Source organism: Psittacula echo, assembly GCF_963264785.1.
Source record: "Psittacula echo genome assembly, chromosome: 1".
NCBI lineage: Eukaryota > Metazoa > Chordata > Aves > Psittaciformes > Psittacidae > Psittacula > Psittacula echo.
Window position 1 is genome coordinate 87,941,597 of NC_137735.1, and position 16,178 is coordinate 87,957,774.

Consider the following 16,178-nt stretch of genomic DNA (forward strand, 5'->3'; position numbering starts at 1 on the left):
GGAGGGCCACGCCCCTGCGAAGCGCGCGAAGCCAATGGGAGAGCCACTGCCAGCTCGGCTTGTTTTCTATATATACAGACACACCAGAGCCCGCTCGACTTGTCCAGGGCGTCCTAGCCAATAGGAGAGCTGGTCCTTGTGACAAAGTTCACTAAGGGCCAATCAGATAAGAAGACATGAGCAAGTGGGTGGGACTAAGAAAGACGGAGAAGGCCCGCCCTGGTGGGTGGGCTTTCTCTGAGGAGAAACCAATGAGAAAGAGGATATTTTGACAGACAGCCGTGCCAGCCAATGGAGCGGGGAGGGAGCGCGCCGGGGATCCCCTCAACCAGCGGGCGCTCCGCTGAGGAGACGGATGTTGCCGAGTAGCTTCGGCCGGTTCTGGGGTCGGCGAAGGCCGTTACGCTCCGCGTTCAGGCCGTGAGGGGACAACTGGGGAGAAGGCCTGCCGATGAGGGGCTTTGTGGGCAGGCCGGTGGGGAAGCGGCGTGTCTTGTGCCTCCACCGGGCCACCCGCCCGCTCCCCCGCCGCAGGCTCCAGCTCGGCAGGAAGGATTGATGTTTATTCACCAGGCGGTAAAACTGCTCCAGCCGCCTCGGCTTATTTATCGCCGCGTGAGTCTCCGCGCTATCATTAACCCCGCGGCCGAGAGGGACATTGGAGCTCAGGAGGGAAATTAACCCGCCTGAGGTTAAAGCAGCCACGGGGCCGGGAACGAGCTGCGCGACGGGGCATTCCCCGCCCAGGCAGCGAACCCGGCCGCTCTGTGCGGCTCCCGGACGACCCGAGAAGCAGACACCGCTTCTCTCTTCCGCAGGAAAGCCAGGCCCACCCCCCTCCTCTCCCCTCGGGCCGCCTGTTAACGTCAGGGGGCGGGGGAAAGGGGTCACGGGGGGTGTGTGTAAGAGCAGAGCGAGCGGAGGCTCGCACGCATGCGTTAACGGCCGTCGGTTTGGGGCGACGGGGGGCTGAGGAGCGGGTAAGGTGGCGGGGCCCGGCCCACGGCGGCTGCCCTTGGGTGCCTCCTGAGGGGAAGGGCAGGAGGCTCAGGCCGCCAGCGAGCCCTGAGGGGCGGGAAGGCGGCTGAGGCTGTGGTAGGGGGAGGAAGGGAGCGCTAGGCGGAGGCTGTGGGGCTGGGTTTGGGCTGTGGGGAGCGGCTGCCGCCCGCGGGGGTGGTGTGATGTTTGTTTTTGTTGTGGTGTGGTGGTTGTGGTGGTGTGAGTGCGGAGTGGGAAGGTGCGAGGCAGGCCTCGGGGCTGGTCCCTCCTGCTATTTGCCCTCTTCTCGCTCCCCACGGGTTTTGTGCTGTCTCTTCTCATTGCTAACGGAGACTTCCCTTTGTCAGAGTGCAGGGTGACTTGTGAGGAATTGCCTTCCCTGGAGCCTGGACCTGGGTGGTGGTGTTTTGTTTTGTGGCCTAGCAAGAAACGGTTTCCTTTCCCGAGCTGTTGGCATCTTCTTGCCTGGATTTAGTCATAGAGGAATGCAGCTGATAAGTCCTTAACCACCCTGTGCTCCCATAGGCAGCACCAGAAGCTGGCTTCATCTTCTCCACTTTGCCACTTGGGGGGTGGGCCTCTCTTTGTTACCTGCTCTGGGTACCTTGTTAGTGGCACTGTAGACTAAAGGAGATGGAAGAAAAGGAGCGATGTGATAAATTCCATCTGGTACTTTGAGACTAAGGGGATTAATATCTTTTGACTTCTTTTTCAGCGGGGGGTGGGGGGGAGGGAAGTATTACATTTTATGGGGTATGGGTGGAGGGAGGAAAACTATGTTGCAGATCTCGATGTGGTTTTTAAAACCAGCTGTCAGAGGCAATTATTAAATAAACTGAAGCACAAGAGGAGGGTTTGGGAGCTGGAAGCAGTGCTAGCCTACAAAAGAAAGGGACAGTGGGCTGCTGTTGTGACTGTGGAGGAAGAAACTTCAACCTCCTTCGTTTCTCATCACCTACTCTCCACCCACCCTGTGAGAAAATGAGTTGTGTGCCATGGAAAGGTGACAAAACCAAATCGGAATCACCAGAGCCACCTCAGCCACCACCACTGCATATTTACCATGAGAAGCAGCGTAAGGAGCTGTGTGCCCTCCATGCTCTCAACAACGTCTTCCAGGACAGCAATGCCTTCACTAGGGAAACCCTGCAAGAGATTTTTCAGAGGTAGGATACTCTCTGTACTGGTTTTAGCTTTGCCTTGTCCTCTTGCTCAGACAAATTTTGAGATCTTACCTGGGGGGGAGAATAGAGCAAAGCTGGGATTCAAAGTATGTTACAGCCTTCAGCTGAATGTAGGATCTTTTTTAAACACCTCACCTTCTTTTATTCCCCCACCCCATGCAGAAATTCTCTCTCTTTTTACCTGATTCTTAAACTCTTCTGGCAGCCAAATTTGGGTCCAAGGGCTTTATTGCAGATGCATCTTTTGCTGTCTTTTCCCCCACCCACCTTAACGCATTCTACCCATCTTCCGTATTTTTGCCCCTGCCTCATGTAATATGTTATCGTGATGTTAATACCAGATTTGGGATTCCCTTGAGAGAGTGCAGGCAGCAGGAATGACAAATATGTCATCATAAAATCTTCTTGATTTGGTACTGCAGCACTTCTGAGTTTTTGGGGAAGTAGGAGCTTTGCCTAATGAGTGACTCCTTATTCAAGTGGTTGTGGAGTTCTTTGAATATTATGGTTGAGACCCTGCATACTCTGTCAAACTGGATTTAATTTCAGTAGCTAGATCCAGTTTTCTGTGGCATTGCTAAATGTTTCCCAGCAGCTTAAGATAATTAATAAAAGCATTTTTGGAGTTTTACTGGGATAAATTATATTGTTCATGTGGCCTCTACAATAGCTCATATTTTGCTCAGTGTTTATTTTATGCTGTTTCGATGTTTTGTGGAAATTTTCCTCTGTGTGCCTTTGGAAACTGTGGTGACTTTTCATTCATGAAGTAACTACATAGGAAAAGGGGGTCTTCTCTGATATTCGATCCACAGATGTTGTAAACGTCATGTAAGTTACGCTTGAATATCTGTTACCAGCAGTTGACAGCATCTTGTGTTTGTGACGGGTAGGAAATGATGCTTTGTAGCACCATTTGCGCAGGTACTCCTAGAGGAGGCAGTGGCAGTCCCCTGTGCTGCTGATGGGCAGGAAGCTATGTGCCTCTTGCTGCTCTCCTGAAAACCAGATGTATGGACTCATCAAACGCATGCCTGTCTTTGGCAATAGAAATGTGGTAGTAGGCAACAGCAAATATCGGCTTGAAGTGCTGTTTGTGATAGCCTTATAAATAAACTTCCTGGTGAAGTGGAGCTGGTTCATGGCAGGCTCAAGGCACTCTTTGTCTCATGTAAGCACGCTGTGGTTTTGTTTCAGGGTGGTAATTGTCAGAATCTCGATCACAGATGGATTGCTATCGGCCTGAAGCAAACAAAGGCAGTTCATGTGGTAGAAGGAGCATGATGATCTAATTAGTTGGCTTTCATTGGGTTTGGTGAGACAGAACTAGTGTGTGGCATGAGGCCTCTCAGAAAGAGCTGTGGTATTTTATCTTGTCAGACCTTTTGCTATAGAAAGGGGAATTTGTCTCTGATTCCAACCTGGTATTGTTCCATCCTAATACTTGGATCAGGATAAACAGATTGGTTCAGCCTCATGGTGGTATGGAAATATACATGGCAATTCCTCTCAGAAATGGATGAGCTATAAACTATGCATGAGAACCGCCACTACCTTTGCATCTCTGTTGGGTAACTGTTGGGTGTCTAGCTTTGACTTGCCTTTAAGAAGAGTGGATTCAGTTGCCCTTTATACATCACTGTTCCATATGTCTTTCTTGTGTCTAGTCATATTCAGGGTGTTGAGAAAGGACTGATGAATATTTTTAATAAGCTACAGAAACGTCGTGGGGTGATTTTTTTTTTTTTTTTTTAACCCAGCGTTGACAAGGTAACGAAATCACAAATAAGCTTAAGCTTTCTGTAGCTGTTGCCGCATCCCTTGAACAGCAATTAAACCACATTGATTAATCATTAGTTTCCCTTATGCTGCATTCCATCGTGTAAGGACAGGGTAGCCTGATGATTGTCCTCTCAAGTGTACCCCAAAACTGTGTCCAAGCACCCCTCTGATTGTCTTCTTTCCCTGAAGACAAGAAACATCTTTTTGATGCTTTACTAGCTTTTGTTGCAGGAAGTAAGACTGCATGTTCCAAATATTGTGTGGAGATACAAACACTTTCACTTCACTGAAGTCTGTGTTTTGAGACCTGATTAGGAAAGACAACTGCAGACAGGAATCTTGGAGCCTGTTGTGTTGAGACAACACTTTGATGACTGTTTCTGACTTGGAAAGCTCAGGAGGATTATTACCCGGCTTTCTGTCCAACTTTATCTGTTTTCCTTGTCTTATGTTATCTTTGGGGAGGCAATTTAATTCCTTGTCTAATGAAAATCCTTCAGCTGATGTTTGTGAACCTGATTTAGGTGTGTGTGAGTAGAAACACTGAGGCAACTCTTGGTGAATATTTGCTCACAAGTACCGGTTTTTGAGAGTGTCACCTCTGCTAGTCTCTTCATCTTATTTCTGTGGCTCTGAAAGTTACAGGAAGGAAGAAAGATAAATTTGTTCTTTCTGCTCTCAAACAAGCTTGTCTCTGGAAAGCAGGGTCATGAGAGGGTGCTTGTGCAACCCGGAGGGGTCTGTTGATTGGAAGGCTTTCCTAGCTCGCTGACGCTCAGGAGAATTAATAGGTTGAAGCAGTGATCTTGAGGAATTTGTTGTAGCCAAGTGATCTTGCTTTATGGAGATGCTGGAAGAGCTGTGACAACCTCCAGTCGTGTCTCTTCTGTGACTGGTAAAACACAGTAGAGCTTTGGAGACTGGAAACCACCATTCTCTGGAAATGCTGTAGCTTTTTCAATCATCATGTTGTTTCTCCCTTCTGTACTTAACTCACTTTCAGGCTGTTCTGTTGTACTCTGCTCCACTACAAGAAAACTCACAGCTGATGTAAAAACCTACCTGTCTGTAACCTCTCTAATCTTGGTTGATCTGAAACCCCCTACTCAATCCACTGCTTGCTGCTTCTTTACAAATGCCTTATGTTGTCAGGGGAGGAATGCTGAAGGGTTTTCACTGGATGAAATACGTCTGAAGAACTTGCAGTGTGCTAAAGGGTGAGCAAAAACTGTGCAGGAACATCAGGCATTTTGGGGGACGGAGTTAACATGAGTAGCAGGCAAAATGTGGCTATTAGGACAATATGAAACATCTGAACCTTGTGCTGGCAGAACTAATGGAGTCCTTACCAATCAAAAGAGCAATTCACCACAAAAGAGCTTTGCATTGGTTTTGCATGACCTTGCTGTTCTCTTCTCCCAGTTTCCCCCTGTGCTTTGCTCTTCCAGCTGTTGAAGCCAATCTCTCACCTGTGTGATAATTCACCTTCTTGTCGTTTCCCCAAACCAATAGAAGTCACTAACTGTTGGTTTGTTGTTTGGGGTTCTTTTTGCCATGTGTCTCCATGTTCTGTCTTGCATCCATTATATGTATTTGTGTAAAGGATGTCATAATTTTGCATTTAATGTGGTGGACTATGATTCTGGATTTCTAGATGCTGTAGTAATGCAAATGATGTCTAGGCAAGCTTATGGATTAAAACTGAAGAGATTTATATGTAAACAGGGCTATCTGCTTAGTTACCTACAGCAACAGATCTATTTTTTTTTTTACCATATAGCAACGGCAATGCTTTAGAAAGCTCCTAAACCCAAATATCTTCACAGCTTTGTTTCCAAGTGCTTCTTTCATTTACCAGTGGGGTGGTGGGGGAGAACAGCCCCTTTTCTGCAGCCAACCCACCCTGCCTTCTGTCATCTCATTCAGTCTTCAAGACTGGTGTTGACTGTTGAAGTCCTGAAACTGTAGCAGCCATTGTCCTAAATTGCAAACTGGCATTTACTCTGACCATGAATTGAGGTAAAAATGATTGAAGCATCCTTCAGAAGTACCAGCTCAAGGGAGCGGGGGAGGGAAAGAGGTCTTTTTCACATCAAAGGTAGGACCTTTGGAAGCTTAGCGCATCAAAATTATTCTTAATACACTGTTTAGCCCTCTCAGCCCCTTTGTTGAATGATAAGGGTGAATGGAATAGTTTGGTTTTAAACAAACCCCCTGAAAACAGGCTTCAGGTTACACAGCAAGGAGCCCCTTCTGACTGTGGAATGCAGGTTTGGCGAGCAGCCTCCTGTTGTGTTTGCAGGCTGTCTCCCAACACCATGGTGACGCCCCACAAGAAGAGCATGCTGGGGAACGGAAACTATGATGTGAACGTGATCATGGCAGCACTTCAGACCAAAGGCTACGAGGCAGTTTGGTGGGACAAGCGCAGGTACCGAGATGTCATGTAACTCTGGGAAGTGGCTGCCGTTTGTAGAAACAAGGAAGAGATTAAGTTGAAGTACCAGAATACAGTCTTAGCAGTGTTTTCTGCACTCTTTCAGGGATGTGAACGTCATTGCCCTGTCTAACGTGATGGGCTTCATCATGAACCTGCCCTCCAGCCTTTGCTGGGGCCCCTTGAAGCTCCCCCTTAAGCGACAGCACTGGATCTGCGTCCGCGAGGTGGGAGGCACCTACTACAACCTCGACTCCAAACTCAAGGTGCCCGAGTGGATTGGAGGTGAAAGTGAGCTCAGGTAGGAGGTTTTGTATCCTGTTCCTCAAAACCCTCCCTGTTGGAGCTGGGCAGTCTGCCTTTAAACAGTTGGCAACTGAAACATTAATAGTTGACCTTCCATAGCAAAGATTTAAGAGCAATAAGGTTCTTGTGCCTCTGCTCAGATTGATACCCCATTTGCGTGATATTCCCCTTTACTGTGGTGAGGCACTGGAACAGGCTACGCAAAGAAGTGGTAAATTCTCCATCCCTGGCAGTGTTCAGGGCCAGGCTGGACAGAGTCTTGGGCAACATGGTCCAGTGTGAGGTGTCCCTGCCTGTGGCAGGAGTTTGGAACTAGGTGACCTTAGGGTCCTTTCCAACCCTAACCATTCTATGAAACTAGGAAAATGCTTTGGGCAAGGATGATCTCTATGTGCTGGGGAGAGCCCAACTTCGTGTCTTGCGTGACTGGCTCCGTCACCTGTAATGAAGATAGAAGCCAAGTCTGGTATTAGTGGGTGACACTTGTGACGAGATGTGCTGTGCTTGGCTCTCTCCTCAAACATGAGAATATCAGCATCCCTTTGCCTCCTTAGCAGCAATCTGTGCATATGTTTCCAATAAAAGGCTTTCCAGACTCAAAGTGCAGCCTTGTCCCCTATAGCAAGGGAAAACTGCTGTTAGGTATCATTTCCCTATATAAGCCTACACTGCACTTCTGGCTTGACTCCCCTCTCCAATCCTAACAAAAGATGGTTGGTGTGAATGATTTGACTGTAAAGTCTCACCTGCTCTTAGTTGCTGTTTAACTTCCATTCCTTCCTGTTCTAAAGCCTACTAGCAGCTTTGCTGTCATGACGAGACTTGTTCTGAGGTAGGGATTGCACATGAGCAGTATTTGCAGAGCCCACCCTGCCGTTAAAGTCTTGGTAAAGTGAAGCTTGGCCTTTTGTGAACTTTTGGGGTAAAGTAACACAGTTCTGGAACTACAGGGCAGAGCTGCTGGTGGATTTTATCCTGGGTGCGCTCTTCTTCAGCAATAAGTAAGGCTTTTCTCTTTAGAGAATGCTGGAAACATGGGCTAAAAGATACCAGAGAGAACCTTGATTTGACTTTCATAGTTACCGGAGATAATCCAAGTTAGGTATTAAAAAAAGTTTTTGGGCAGAAAGGGGCTGCAGATCTGTGTGAAATGAGCAGGTGGTGCGCTGCTGCTATGACTTAGAACATCAAAGTGATTGTTGTTTTGTTGGGGTTTTTCTGTTCCTCACCAGTATTCCAGATTTGTTGGAATTATTTTCAAGTACAATGGGATTCTTAATCTTGGAGACTGAAAAAACTGAACTTCTTTTTTTTGCCACCTTAGAAAATTGGGAAGTGACATCTATATAGACTTGACCTCTGCTGAAGTTAAGATCTGTCTGATTCTGTGATAATTTTCTGGGTAGAACCTAGTGGGGCAAGTTTAATATTTATCTTTAATAAGAAAATAACTGTGTCGGGCTTACCTCCCATTTCTTGTAATATTTGTGCAGTTAGTTGCCGTGAGTTGTAGAAAGTGATGAATTCTACGTTCAATAGTGCTTGTTTCTGTTTCTCTTGATGACAGGAAATTCTTGAAACACCAGCTGAGAGGCAAGAACTGTGAACTCCTGCTGGTGGTGCCAGAGGAGGTGGAAGCACATCAGACCTGGAGAGCTGATGTGTGACCTGGGCTGACTCCGTCCTCCCACTACAGCTCTTCCCTTCACTGAACTGACATCCTCAAAACCTGCATCATGGGTGCCCTGACTCCTGTCATCTGGAATTTCCTTTGTTAAGATCTTCTCTTCCTTCCTTGGTGCAATAGGGCAATGGCGCTGGACACTGGGGGTGCTGGGTGGGGGAGAACTGAGGGCAACGTGGAGGAAACTGGAAGTCAATCTCTTCAATTGCAAAGGCGGGTGAGCTGCTATAGCAGGCACTGTGCTCGCTCCTGAAAACTGGGCTTCAGGGCACTGGGAGCCTTTGGACATCCTTTCCCCCACACAGTTTGAGGCCACGTGTGGTGGGACTTGCTGGGGAGGAGCAGGGACTGAGCACACCGGCACCTCTTCGCAAGCTTCTCCCTCCAAAACAAGTTGTCATGAAGACCGTTGCAATTCCTACAGGTCTCTCAGGACATGCTCAAACACTAGGAATGGTACGGTGCTCGGCAACACCCTCTGCTTCCGAGGGGTCGTTTGTGCCAGGAATTAGGAAACAATAATAAAAACAGCATCATCTTTCAATAAACTCTTTGGGGAGCTTGAGGATCCTTCCCCAGTGTCTCCAGGGATTGATATTTGTGGCGAGAAGCTGTTCCACAGCATGTGGCTGCTGGTGAAGGTGACATGGAAACAGCAAGTGCAGGGTCATTGAGGAGCATCATGTTTCTTGACTGCAGAGAGGCCGTAGTCTGCTTGGGGTTTCTTTGTGCTATGGTGAGTGGTTTGGGGTTTGTTTTTACTCTTTTTTTAACATCTGTTTCAGTTTTCTGCATGGTCACCCAGTAGTTTGGGGGCTGCTGGGAGAGAGGAAGAAAACTGAAAGGGTTTTGAGAGAAACTGATTCCCTTTTATTTTCCTCTTTCCAGAAGTCTAACCCACAGTCATGGAGGTTCTGAGAATGTCCTAGAAAGATGTAAAGTTAAAGAAAAAGCTCAGCCTTCACAGCACTCAGGTTGTGCCCCTATTATAGTTACTAGCCAACAATGTGGGGGATGCAGAGGGCTCACTAGAACCTGCTGGCAGTTGAGAGACCCTGACCCAATGTTGAACCAACCTCTCCTTCAGTGTTGGCCAACAAACATTCCGTTAACAGACAAACAGCTTTTTCCTTCCCTCATTTCCATGGGGAAGAGTGACCAGGCATGGAGACACCAAGAGGAATCCCCACAGGCTGTTTCCAAGCCTTCTGGGTCAGCTGCAGCTCAGTCATGCCTTCCACAGCAGGAGGAGGAAATGCCAAATTTGGAACAGACTCTGTTGCATTCAGTACTTCCTGGTTCAGCTGTTGTTCACTTCCCTCCTTGACACGTGGGATAACAGTGAATGCTGGGACACGACACAGCTCCAAGGAAGCCATTCCATCCTGCAGGAAAGTCTCATCTCTCTTGTTGGAGCTTGCAGGAAGGGTTGTAACTACCTTGTCTAAGTCCCTTTTCTCTCAAGAGCTCTGCAAATGCACGAGCAGGTGCTCAAAGCTGAGAGACCACCAAAACCTGCACCTTCCTAATGGAGAACAGAGGCCACATAGTGAGGGGATGCCAGTGTTTGGGACATCTGGAAGCAGCGTTTTGCAGTCACAGCCTCCCACAGCTGAGAGCAAAACAGCTCTCATGCGTTTTAAAGACGCAATGTTTCTATGAGAAGTCCTATTTCGTAACACATTCCAATGACCAATACCAGCTGGCAGAAGTTTTTAAACACTTTCCTACTGGCAGGATGTGCAGCCTGCGGCATTCTGCTCATGACTTGAAGCCATTTCTTCAAGAGGGGGGAACACATAAACTAAATAAATCTAGACAGCAACGTTTTCTATGCTGAATAGTCGCACTTTGGAGAAACCCCATTTGCATGGAAGCTGCGAGCCAATGGCTCAGTGCACAATATGCAAAGATGTTTTCAACTATTTTGGGGCTTATTTCCTTTCCTTGTTTAGTCCCCTCCTTTCCCATGAAGGGGAATCGGTTAGATCCAGCTGCTCAGGTAAAGGGAAAGTGGGATCACACACCCCACAGGAGGGGAGGGAGCTATGCAGGCCTGAGGGGATGGGTGAGGCAGCCCAGTGCCCACCTGAGACTGGGGAAGCCCCAGGTTATTTTCTTGCTTGTTTGGTTTCATTAGAGCCTCTTGTCTTGGTTTGTTTACAGAGATGTATTTTGTTTAACCAAATATTAAAAATGGAAAAAAAAAAATCCATATAAATGTCCTATCACTTCTGTATGTTCAATTGAATTGTTCTGTAAAGGATGTAAAAGGCAAAATAAAGGTTTTTTTTGTTCTTTGGTTATAAAACTGCTACCTTTCTACACAAACCTTTCTGTGAGTAGAATTATATAGCAGGGTGTGAGTTGGAAAGGACCTTAAGATCATCCATGGGCATGAGCAGGGACACCTCACCCTAGACCATGTCACCCAAGGCTCTGTCCAACCTGGCCTTGAGCACTGCCAGGGATGGAGCATTTACCACTCCTCTGGGCAACCTGTTCCAGTGCCTCACCACCCTCTCAGTAAAGAACTTCTTCCTTATACCTAACCTGAACTTCCCCTGTTTCAGTTTAAACCCAAGACCCTTTGTCCTATCACTCCCCTCTGAGAACTCCCTTAAGCGGCGCAAAGCTTGTTGCTCTGTCATCTTCAGGTGCCAATGCAGCGTTCATCCCTTCCCGCAGCTCCAGAAGGAACTGAGCCTCCCTAAAGGACGCTTATTAAAACCACACTGCTCGGGTTGGATTTATTTAACATTCAATACAAAAAAATACGCAGCTGATTGCTGAAGTTCTGCTTGATGAGGCAGAGGATCAGCGTGATCATCTTGAACCTGCCGCTCCCTCGGTTCTCACATACGTACACATATGAAGCCGCCGTGACAGTATTTCTGCAGATGCATCTTCCTGGAGAGAGTTTTCCATGGGATGCAGCCACCTGCACCCCACCTTCCTTTGCTTTGCCTGCTGAGGAAGTTGTTCCTCTTCCTCCTCCTCTCACCAGTGTCCTTCAACTCCACATCAGCCAGCAAAGGATTCAGGACTCATTTTGCTTGACTTCCAAAGCCCAACCTGACCCCTGGGGTGGTTTTATGGGAGTACAAGGGGCCTGGAAGAGGAACTGAATTCCCTCAGTTCAAGTCTCTGACTGGTTATGGTGCACTGATTGAATAAAAGGAAAAACTCACGACTTCTATACAGGGGGAGGAAGCAGCCAGGAGCTGTCAGCAGGTCCAGAGGGGGACAGGCTTTCCCCTCTCTTTATGAACAGGTCAGTGTCCCAAAGGAGAACCAAAAATAAAAACAAACGGGAAAAACAAAAAAATGCCCTGACCCAACAACTCAACAGTTCAATAGATCATAATCTCAAGGTCTTCCCACATGATACAAATCCAACGCAGCTTCCACAAATTAGATCTTCCCAGACAATGGTGGCAGGGCCCCCGGCATCCCCCCCGAGAGCCCCGTGTTGGGTCCCAGGAGGATCTGGAAGGAAAAGGGTCAGTTGAGGGGCTGCGAGGAAACAAGACAGGGGCTGTGCACTGCCCTCCCTCTCACAGCCGCCCAGCCAGGCAATGAGGCTGTGGCACCAGTTCCTCCCCTGCCATGAGAGCCCAGCGCAAAGCTCACCCACACCGAATGAGAGTGGGGTGGATCTGGACCTGGCTGCCTTCAGCTCACGCGCAGCCCTTACTGCCTATTTTGGCCTGTTGAAAGCTAGGTTGCGTTCGCTGGAGTTTGCCATCAATCTGTTACTGGGAATCGGCTGGATCATCCCATTGGGAGCATCCAGCCAGGGCACCCGGTGGGATGAACACCATATCACAAACCGCTCCCTAAGCTCCTTCAACAGGAGGTACCTAGGAGGAGGTGCAATGCCCTGAGCCGAACCTGCAGGGCCAGAGGAGAGGGCTGGGGTGCTCCCGCCTCACCTGTCGCTGCTGCAGCTGCTGCTGCTGCTCCATCTGCAGCTTTTCAGTTTCAAACACGACAGGAAGAACCAGAATCATGAAGGAGGTGGTCCCAATCCACAGAGCTGCCCTGGAGAATCTGTTGACGAGAAAGCACATTAGGAATAAGAATCGGTTCTTTCCCCGCTTCCTGCAGGCCCCAGCTTCCCCCCTGTCCCCCCCTTTCCCCTTTCTCTGCCTCACACAAAAGCCACCCCCTAGTTCTGCCCGAGGTGCCCCCTTTCCCCCGTCCGGCTTTGCCCAACGCCGCCGAGAAACAACGGCCGCGGCCCCGCCGCCGCCCGCACCGCAGGACCCGCTCTCTCACCTGTACATCTTCTGCGCTACCGACAGCGACAGGTCGAACGTGGCTCCTGCCGCCGAGCGGACGCACTCGGGGAACATCTCCGTGAGCCCCCACAGCCGCTCCGCCAGCGTCTCGTCCAGCTGCGGGCGGCAACAACCGCGTCAGGCCCGACCCGGCCCTGCGCGACCGACGGGGTCACAGCTGCCCCGGCCCGCCCCGCCGCGCTGCCCGCTGCCCCGCTACCTCCTCGTCGTCGTCCTCCTCCTCCAGCTCGTCCTCCAGCTCCTCGGCCCTGCCTGAGCCGCCCTTGGGCAGCAGATCCTCCGGGGACACGGACGCCGCGGCCGCCATCACCACCAGGCACGGACGGAGGGGGCGGCGAGACAGCGGAAGCGGAAGGGCGGCCCTCCCGCCGCCCGGCCGTTGGGGGAGGCAGCGGCACCTGGCGGCCGGGAGGAGCCCACCCCGGTTTCCCCCCCCTCCCCGGTTCTCGCCATCTCGTAGCTCATAGCAAACACCCGCAGAGTCTGGGTTTAAATGTGTTTATGTAAACGATGCAAAAGCCTCAACAGCGAGCACCCTGCAGGCTCCCAGAGGGGGCAGGTTCTGGGGAGGTCAGGGGGTGTCCTGTGCTTTTTAAGGTGCCCGGAGATGGTTCTTCTTAAGGAAATGTAGTGAGGTAAAGTGCTCAGAGAAAATCCGTGTTAGTTGACAGCATCGTGGTGTGACGTGTGGGGGTGCCACCCAGCCAGTACGTGGCACCTACAGCACCAGAGGCACCTCGTTACTTGCAGTCCCATGGAATGAAGCACCTACACGCAGTACCAAGGTGCTGAGGAGGCACTGAGGGTCAGAGCTGGCCTCTTTGCTCCCCCGTCCTATGGCCATCTCCTCTTCTTCACTTCCTCCTCCGGCTGTGGCTCTTTAGTTCCTCCAGCTCCTTCTCCATCAGGTGGGACTCGGCTGTGGTCTCGGAGAGCTGCAATGACAAGGGTGAGCTACTCCTCCAACCCCTACCCTGCGCTACAGCCAGAAGCTTTTCCCCATTCCATGGCACAACCTTCCCCCGAGATGTCACCAAGACGTAAGAGCCGCGAGGCAGCACCCGAGCAAGGGAGTTTGCTCCCATTTGGGCAAGAGGGAAGCAAAAGGAAATTTCACACTTCACTGCCATCTCTGGGGAAAGCTGGAGAGCAGCTTGGGCTTAGGCTCAGCACCCCAGCCGCAGAAGCTGCTTGCCAGTTTTAAAACACAGGAAGAGCGCAAAAGAGGAATGGGATGAGGAGGTATATGCTCAGAGTGACATAAAGCGTAAATCACTTAGTGCTCTAAGCACAGGCATTCCATTTCACTGAAAGTGTCACCAGATTTTGAGCATCATCTCCGGGTAAGGCTGAATTTCAGTTTATTTAGGGCTTGCGGATTCTTTCACCCCAAGGTTTGCACACAGAAATGATGTCACACCACTTGTCACAGCAGCTGCAAACTTTAACCTTAACCACCAGAGAAGGTGGTTATTGCTTTGTTTCACTGTTAGGGCACAGGCAAGATTAACAAGAAAAATGCCGTAACGCTGTGCAGGAAGGGACAATGGAGCCATGGCACTTGTAGGGGCTCCTCTCATATCAGCCATGGTGTTCACCAAAGCCAAACTCTACTGCAGAGGAGCCCCTTTATTCCTGCCCTCACTTCGCCATCATATCTGTCTTGTGTAGCAGGGAAAAGCTGAAAGAGCAGGGCACAGACCCCAGTGCCCTTTGCTTGGGCACCTCTGCTGCAGCAGCAGCTGGGCACAGACTCACCATGTCCAGCAGAATGTCCACTTTCAGCCGAAGGAGGTTGTTTTCTTCCTCCAGCTGCTGGTTTCGCTTGCGTAAGCGCTGCATTTCTCTGCGATCCCCTGTGAAGCTTCCTGATTCTGGAAGGAAGGAAGGAAGGAGGTTAAAATGCAGATTAAAATCACAGAATCCCAGACTGGTTTGGGTTGGAAGGGACCTTAAAGCTCATCCAGTTCCAACCCCCTGCCATGGGCAGGGACACCTTCCACTAGACCAGGTTGCTCCAAGCCCCGTCCAACCTGGCCTTGAACACTGCCAGGGATGGGGCAGCCACAGCTTCTCTGGGCAACCTGTGCCAGGGCCTCACCACCCTCACAGGGAAGAATTTCTTCCTGATGTCTAATCTAAATTTACCCTCTTCCAGTTTAAAGCCATTCCCCCCTGTCCTGTCACTACAGGTGCTTGTAAAAAGCCCCTCTCTGGATTTCTTGTAAGCCTCTTCTAGGTATCGGAAGGCTGTTATAAGGTCTCCCTGGAGCCTTTTCTTCTCCAGGCTGAACGAGCCCAGCTCTCTCAGCCTGTCCTCACAGGAGATGCGCTCCAGCCCTCTGAGCATCAAAATGCAGGTTGTCAGCCAGCCATGGCTACTTCAGATCAGAACCAGCAGAGCCGCACTCTACCTGCCACCCACTGGCCATTCTCAAACTTGAGGCTCTGGCCAGCGAGGTTCATGGTGGGTACGCCATACTCCAGGCCTAGCTCGATCTCACGGGTCGATCTGTCCAGCTGCAGGGAGAAGATCACACTGCACTTTATGGAACTCCAAAGCCACCCCCTGCTCTGCTCCCCCATTTCTCAGTGGCCAGCATTCCAACAGAACCTGATGGTGCTGAAGCATGAAATCCTACTTTGCTCACGTTCTGCCGCAGCACAGGACCAAGGCAGTCCTTTCACTGCACATCTGCACATTCTCCCACTCAAACACACACACACACCTCCCTGCGCTTAGAGACCATTGGTGAGAAGTTTTAGGTGAAACAGTTCTGCACTAGGATGACGATGATCCTTCCCTGCTCTATTCATAGAACCACAGAATGGTTTGGGTTGGAAGGGACCTTAAAGCTCATCCAGTTCCAACCCCCTCCCATGACAGGGATACTGTTCCATTTCTAACTTCACATCCTGTCACCAGTGACCAGAAGCAGTGCCAGGAAAGAGGCACAGCCGGGAGCTCGTGTGTGGGTTATGGTGGTGTATGGGTTATGGTGGCAGGGGGGGACTCACCAGATTCAGGTTGGAGAGAGAGGCACATTTCCTCGGGGGGGTCTTCTTTGGGCTGAAGGTGTTCCCGAAGAGAGGCATCCCAGCGCGGCTCCCCGAGCAGGATGGACGTCAACAGCGCTCTGAGGACGGAGGCTGCGAGCGTCGACGTGACGAGACGGCGGTGTTGGGGTTTCCTTCGGCGGCCCCTTTCCCAGCACTCCAACAGCGTTGCCTGGTGCTCACCTGCAATCAGACCCCGTACCCGTGGCCCTCACGCTGTGTGCCACCCCTCCGCAGGGGTTAAATGGAGGCGGGGGGGGACCGCAGAGCGTTGGGGATGGTCCCGCTCTGTTTCCCCTCCCCGGCATCTCACTTGAAAACAGCGGGACGGGAGAGCGCAGATGAGGAATATCCCAATCACCCCACCACCCCCGCCCCCCGCAGTGGTAGGGTCAGCCCCGCGGTGCAGGGTCGGCCGGGCCGGG

General features: G+C 50.4%; 3 protein-coding genes across 3 annotated transcripts; 1 reads left to right on the forward strand and 2 right to left on the reverse strand.

Annotated features, from left to right (window-relative positions):
* The first annotated feature begins 326 nt into the window (after positions 1-326).
* Positions 327-10,655, forward strand: JOSD1 (Josephin domain containing 1). The gene is made up of 5 exons (XM_080633885.1): positions 327-615; positions 1,978-2,165; positions 6,268-6,396; positions 6,509-6,703; positions 8,276-10,655. Exons 1-5 carry the CDS (start codon positions 559-561, stop codon positions 8,373-8,375), a joined length of 669 nt encoding a protein of 222 aa, XP_080490011.1. The 5' UTR covers positions 327-558; the 3' UTR covers positions 8,376-10,655.
* A 470-nt stretch (positions 10,656-11,125) lies between these two features.
* Positions 11,126-13,025, reverse strand: TOMM22 (translocase of outer mitochondrial membrane 22). The gene is made up of 4 exons (XM_080620159.1): positions 12,896-13,025; positions 12,674-12,792; positions 12,328-12,445; positions 11,126-11,881 (listed from the first exon to the last, which is right to left on the reverse strand). Exons 1-4 carry the CDS (start codon positions 13,001-13,003, stop codon positions 11,807-11,809), a joined length of 420 nt encoding a protein of 139 aa, XP_080476285.1. The 5' UTR covers positions 13,004-13,025; the 3' UTR covers positions 11,126-11,806.
* Positions 13,026-13,550: 525 nt separating this feature from the next.
* Positions 13,551-15,792, reverse strand: CBY1 (chibby 1, beta catenin antagonist; the record flags this gene model as incomplete). Its single annotated transcript, XM_080626460.1, has 4 exons — positions 13,551-13,631; positions 14,455-14,570; positions 15,111-15,216; positions 15,715-15,792. 4 exons carry the CDS (start codon positions 15,790-15,792, stop codon positions 13,551-13,553), a joined length of 381 nt encoding a protein of 126 aa, XP_080482586.1.
* Positions 15,793-16,178: the final 386 nt, after the last annotated feature.